We start from the raw sequence: 6,350 nt of genomic DNA, 5'->3' as shown, positions 1-6,350 counted from the left end.
TGTTTTTGTTCCTTCTGAAGTCCACAATCATCTCCTTTGTCTTCTTCACATTGATGTGAAGGTTATTCTCTCTGCACCAGCTCTCCAGGTGTTCACCTCTTGCCTGTAGCTGGACTCATCATTGTTTGTGATGAGCAGCTTACTTTACATATCTGTATTTTATGTCCGTCGTCTTCTTTTTTTTTTTTAAATAAATTAAAAAATAAGCCTAATTTTGTGCCGTCGTGCTGTAACAGAGTCCTCAGGTTGCCCTCAGATACCCGTGACAGTCTGCAGACAAACTGCTCATTGATTCTCACGCCCTCCAGCTGAATGTGCTGGAGATGTTCGAAGGCACACGCTGCTGGGGAACTCTAAAACGAACACTGAGGACTTTATAGCCCAGTTCAGTCATGAGCTGCTTCTCTCCAACTGAACGAAAAAGAAAATGATGAGGAGATGACAGCCATGTGCTGTAGGTTTTCTGGACAATATAGCAGCTAATAGGGATTTGAACCATGCCCGTTTCATGTTGAGACCAACGGATGACGAGCTGCTGCCACAAGTTACACCGTTCGCTCCGTTGACCTGTTTTATCTTGATCTTTTAAGAGTTTTATGGCATTAAATCCAAAGATTTATGCTAACGTTTTGTTCTGACCTCGGATGAAAGGATGAAAACTCTTCTGGTCACATTTTGTTGCTTCTCAGGTACGTTTCTGCAAAACACACTCCAGTTAGTGTTTGAATATGATGGTTGCATGATGTTCCTGCTCATGAAGCTTGTCTGCAGTACACATTTATTGATCTCTAAACCGTAAACAATTCCATATATGTTTGTTTTTACCAAAAAAAAAAAGATGATTTATGAGCAGCCAGAATTAGGTTGTAGTTTATAAGCAGTCAACTTTACAAATAATGCAGATCGGTCTGAATTATTATTGGCAACATGGACGTTGCAAAATAAAATAGAAAAATTAGAATTTAGTTTTTTTACTCTTAGAAGCCCATTTAACTCTTAACGTAAAAATGGTTCTGTACAAATCCAAAATCATCCACACAGCTGCAACTGCACTTAGGTTTTAACATTTTATATTGATAAGACGTCAATTAAGTCACGATGGTTCCACGAGCACAAGAGGAAACTGATCAGAAGTTGGTCAGTGATGCTCTGACCCTCCAAACACATTTTCAACCAAACAACTAACATGGATAACATCCAGATGTTTTCAACAATACGCTTCTGACCATTTATTAACAGAACAACTTTAAAAAAGAGGTGTTAATGCAAACTGCAGCTTAGTGGTATTTCATTCAGATATTTAAATTTTTTTATGTAATTTACTGTAAGCTAGAAAATATTAAACGCCAATACATACATGTATCGAAGTCAAAATAAAGGAGATTGAAAAGGTTTTAGTATTTTATACTATGATAAATAAGAAACAAAAAATAAAGGAGTAAACTCTGAAGATTGGGGATAGTTTAATGATGTTCTTGACGTTTAATTTGTTCGTTTCGTGGACAAGTGACTGTTCTTGCAACAAAGACGGTTTTCTCGAAAAGCTGCAGGGCTAGGCTTTAAAAATGGAAACTTTGTGCAAGACTCTTAACTTTCCAGCTGTAATAGTAGTTCACCCTGAATGTGTAGACATCGCTTCACCAAAAAGAAAACCCAAACTCCCCACCTAAGCAAGAACTGTTGAAAAAACTAACGCACTGATTCGTTTGATCTGGTTACAAGTTATTTAACTCTGGCTGATGCAACGAGGAGCTTTATTCCCCCTAAACAACCACGGGGCGGTTTCTTAAACATCCTATATGGGATTACAATGCCTGAATTTATTGTGCTCAGACTGAGCAAAAGTAATTAATAAAACACAGTGGTGGGATGTAACAAAGTACAAGTACTTTGTACTGTACTTGAGTAAAAAATGTTCATGTATCTCTTACTTGAGTTAAACATGGGTATTTTTTACTTTTACTCCCCTACATTTTACATTAAGTAGCTGTACTTTCTACTGCACTACATTTCTATAATATGTTGCATTACAAGTTACATCCATGTTGCATTTTTTTTTTTTTTGATTTGTTCGTTAGTTTGAAAGTAACCAATGAACTCAAAAAACTTTGAAAACCAACTTCTTCTGAACTTGAACAAGAAATTCTTGCTGCAGTATTAAAATGTGTCAGTTCACGGGATGTTAGGAGACGTGAGATGTCTCCAAATGTCTCGACACTCGGGTCCAAGTTTTAAAAATGGTGTCAGGAAGTTAAAATATTGTTCACTATTGACCCATTACAAGGTTGACAAGACAGTGTTTTAATTAATTAGAGTTGATGACAAACTGGAGTTGAAATGATCAGTATCTATTCATTTGTTAGGTCTAATGCTCCTTTTGTTCAGGCAGACAACTTTTACTTAAATGTGTTTACTGCAGTTAAAATGACACATTGGTTTTACTCTGTGTTAAATAAAAGCTTTCAAAGGTATAATCATTCCTCTTTCTTATTTTGTTTAATGTCATTTAACTCTGCAGGTCATCCCTGAAATTCTGATGCACAGAATCACAAGCCCAAGTGCGAACAGTGTCACAGAGTAAACACAATAAAAACATGTACTATCTGCAGCTTTGTTCATTAAAATGGCTCAGTATTGTATTAACTAATGCAATTACAATAATGATATTGTAATTGCATTAGGTAATACATTTACTTTTAATACTTTAAGTGTTTTTAAAAGCAAGTACTTACTTTTATTAAGTAAAAACATTAATGTGGAGTACATTTTTGTCAATTTTTTTGTAATTTTACTTAAGTACGGTGTTTGAGTACTTTCTCCACCATTGATAAAACATCATTTAAATGGATTGACAACAGCTGAGTCCAGATAACCTCCATGAAAATCTTTTTTTTTTTTAATTTAATTAATGCAACTCCAACAATAAACGCTGTGACTTTGTGCACTGTTCTGCAAAATCACCTCGCCAAATAGGATCTGTAATCAAAATTAAAGTTGGTCCTGCACAATAGCTTGGCTGGTCAGTTTTACTGCATTGTATGAAGAATTCCTTTAAAACGATTATGCAACAGTTCATTAGCACAACGAGCAAACCTGTAATGACAAAGTAAATACATCTCTTCAGTATATAACACATACGTTTGTGTCAATCGTTGTTTTGTCCTTCAGTCGTGTGTACAGAGGCCTCAGACATCCTGGAGGTGAGCAGCCATGTTGGTGAAAAGGTCTCCATCCCTTGTTTTGGTAGCTGGACCGCTAACAGCCCAGAAAACATCAGCATGTTCTTCTGCAAAGGCACCTGCTCTAGTGAGAACTCCAACATCCAGACCGAGACGAAGAGGTCAGCTCTGCCACGGGGGAGATACAGTATGGAGTTCAATGGTGGACATGGAGTTTGGACTGTGACTATAAAGAGGCTGAGGAGGGCTGACGCTGGGAGGTATCTCTGTGGATTGAGGAGAAGCTCTAACATCTCATACCAGGAAGTCAATCTGAATATTGTCAATGGTACGCTTTGGGTTTAGATGTTATTTTAAAGGTGTCAAAGCAGATACAGTTCTTTGTGAGGCAGCAGAATAACTGAATATTTGTAAGCTTGCATTGGCATGTACAGGTATGTGTGAGTCAAGGCTCTAAGAGATACGCTGTCCAAAACACTATTTAATTAAAGTCTCATTAGAAGTTCACTGGTTTACACACAGAAACAATATCACACGAGCACATGCATATATACAGTATATACAGAACGTATCATTCATAAGGCGTACCTTTTCTTGTTGGCTCAAAGCTCCCAGAGTTCCTCTTGCAGCTCCTCCGTCCCCTAAAACCAGCCTGAAGGCAGAGGAAGTAGCTCAGCCTGAAGGCAGCTTTCCATCAGCTTCACCAGTAACACTCACGCTTCTCCCTTCAGGGAGGACGGAAATCCAGGAAGAAGCAAACAGTTTGACAGGTACTTCCACATTCGTGTAAAGATGTAATTCAGGTTTATGAGATAAAAGCAGAACTCAGTGGGACACTGATCAGAAAAATGTACTGAGACGTGATCGATGTTCTGACTTTACTGCATGATAACCGTAAGCTTCTGTTGTTTGCAGACACCAAGTTGGTCATTTTTGTCTCTGGAAGCCTGGCTTGTCTGGTCTGTGCCGTCATTCCTCTTCTATTTTACAGACTCTGGCAGAGAAACGCAGGTGAGCAGCACAAAGGAACTCCCAAACAAACCGGCGTCACACCTCGAAATGAACCGTTCTCCTTGTTTGTTTCAGGTCAGAACAGACGAGCGGCAAACAAAGCGGAGGTGAATTTCTAGTATTTATTCAAGTACTTTTAATTGTACAAATACAAAATTAAGATAATGGCTATTTTTTTCACAGGATGGTCATCATGAGGAAAGTGTAGTTGCTGCTTCCACTCAGGTGGCAGTGAGTCTTCAGCCTTTGGAGGATGGTCCAGAGTCCACTGCTGACGATGACGCTCAGTACGCCTCTGTTTACGAAGGACTGGATCCAAAAACCATCGACTGAGCTCCGATCGCTCTGTTCTCGAGCAGCTTTTTTCAGCTATTCCCGCTTTACTTTCTGTCCTTTTAGTGAATAAAGAACAAATGTTGGAATATGGATTCTTTGTGCGTTATTTCATCTGCAGACAGGAAGTTGAAATATAAAAATCAGTTCATACTGCACGTTTGGCAGCACTGTGATGTTTAGATTCTACTTGAAGAATTTAAAGTATGTTGCAAAAATACCTGCAGGGGGCACTATGCACATAAGACCTACATGTCTAATTGACAAAAACAACACAAAGGTTCTTAAGGATTTTATTCAAAATGCAACTCATCTCAGATCTGTGTGTAATTTTATAATCTAAAGACTGTACAGTAAGTAAAAAAAAAAAGGTAAAACAAAATGTTATGCTCATAGTGTCGCCATGTTAACCACACGTCTCACTCACAGACCACGCTCTTGAAACAGGCAGACAGAAACACAGCCTAGAAAGTAAGCCTCAGATGATCACTTTGTGAAAAATGTACAGAAAACACATCTGACCTGAAAGTAGTGGAAGGCCCTGATGGTTACACATGTCAAGTTTTATGTGTGTGCAGTGTTTCACATATAGAAGTTAAAAATACACTTCACTTCCAGGTTTGGAGAGAAAATTCTGATATTGGACAAAGCAGAAAAATGTGTGGTCGCTCTGCACCCTGGGTAGATTTGAGGAAAAAACATACAGGGTGAGTTTCATTCAACCTCCACTGTAGGTTTCTAAAAAACTAGCTTGACGTTCCATACTTCCTCTTTTTATCCGTCTCCAGACGAAAAACATCCTCCTGAACACAATGTTTAAGTTTGAACTGTTTATATGAAAAATGAAAAAGCACAAATGATACATGTACAAATTACAAGTATTAACAAAAGAAAAACTTTAAGGCAAACGAGAGAGGTACTGAGAGAACTGTGACTCTATGCCTGTCCAAAAGCTTAACTGTGAGAGGCCTTTTAGGGCGTAATTTATTACAAATCCCCTCTCCTCTCCTGTTTTAACCAACCAATCAAAAATGTCTCCTTATCAATATTAATGTAGATTAATTATTCAAACATAAATTTTGACTTGCACTTATATCAATAATAAAGTTTTTTCTTGACATTTTAAAACTTTATTAAACAAACAAAATGGCATTCACTACTACTTTTTGCTACTTTTCCTTTTAATTATCCTTTTAATTACTATTTTATTATTACTTGTTAAAAAAAACAATAATAATAAATTGTACGCATCCTTTATGATTGTCTATTGGTGTTGTTGGTGTCCATTGTTGTCATCACTCTTTGTTAAAATTCAGGTCTCTCTTGTAAATGAGTCCCCGAGGCTCAAATGGGATTAACCTGTATAAGTAAAGGTTGAATGAACTAGGGGTTGCACAACTTCATATTTTTTAAAGTCAACTTCGACATGATAAAAGTCGAGTCGCCATCGACTAGTCGCTGTGCTATATTCACAAAAAAAAAAGTAATTTATTATTTACAATAAAAGTGAACAACTAAACATCAGGAGCATATATTTATGCTCCTACCATTTATTATATACAAATAAGTCACAGGAAAACCAAAACTTTTATTAAGCTACAAAAGTGAAAGAAACGTGCGGCACGTAAAAAAAAAAACAACAACTAAAAACAGGAGGTGGGCGGTGGTGGATTAAATAAAATAAAACTAAAAACAGGGAATCCACCACCGCCTGCTGGCACGGGGGCTGGATCCAGTCCAGTTAAGCTTCAGGTGAATTGCTGGCAGTGAGCCATCTGGACTTAAAAAAAAATATGTTTTTTTACATTTTTCAACCGGCTGGGCACA

General features: G+C 37.4%; 1 protein-coding gene across 1 annotated transcript; it reads left to right on the top strand.

Moving 5' to 3' along the window:
• Window positions 1-631: 631 nt before the first annotated feature.
• Window positions 632-4,590, top strand: LOC119423083 (CMRF35-like molecule 1; the record flags this gene model as incomplete). Its single annotated transcript, XM_037690492.1, has 6 exons — window positions 632-689; window positions 3,169-3,507; window positions 3,788-3,949; window positions 4,095-4,190; window positions 4,266-4,297; window positions 4,374-4,590. Coding segments are annotated over 6 exons (837 nt in total), but the record flags the coding sequence as incomplete, so codon positions are not given.
• Between the last annotated feature and the right edge of the window lie 1,760 nt (window positions 4,591-6,350).

Source organism: Nematolebias whitei, chromosome 16 (assembly GCF_014905685.2).
Source record: "Nematolebias whitei isolate Nwh7 chromosome 16, NemWhi1, whole genome shotgun sequence".
Lineage (NCBI taxonomy): Eukaryota > Metazoa > Chordata > Actinopteri > Cyprinodontiformes > Rivulidae > Nematolebias > Nematolebias whitei.
Note: the sequence above shows the minus strand (reverse complement) of the source record. Positions and strands in the feature narration are given on the sequence as shown.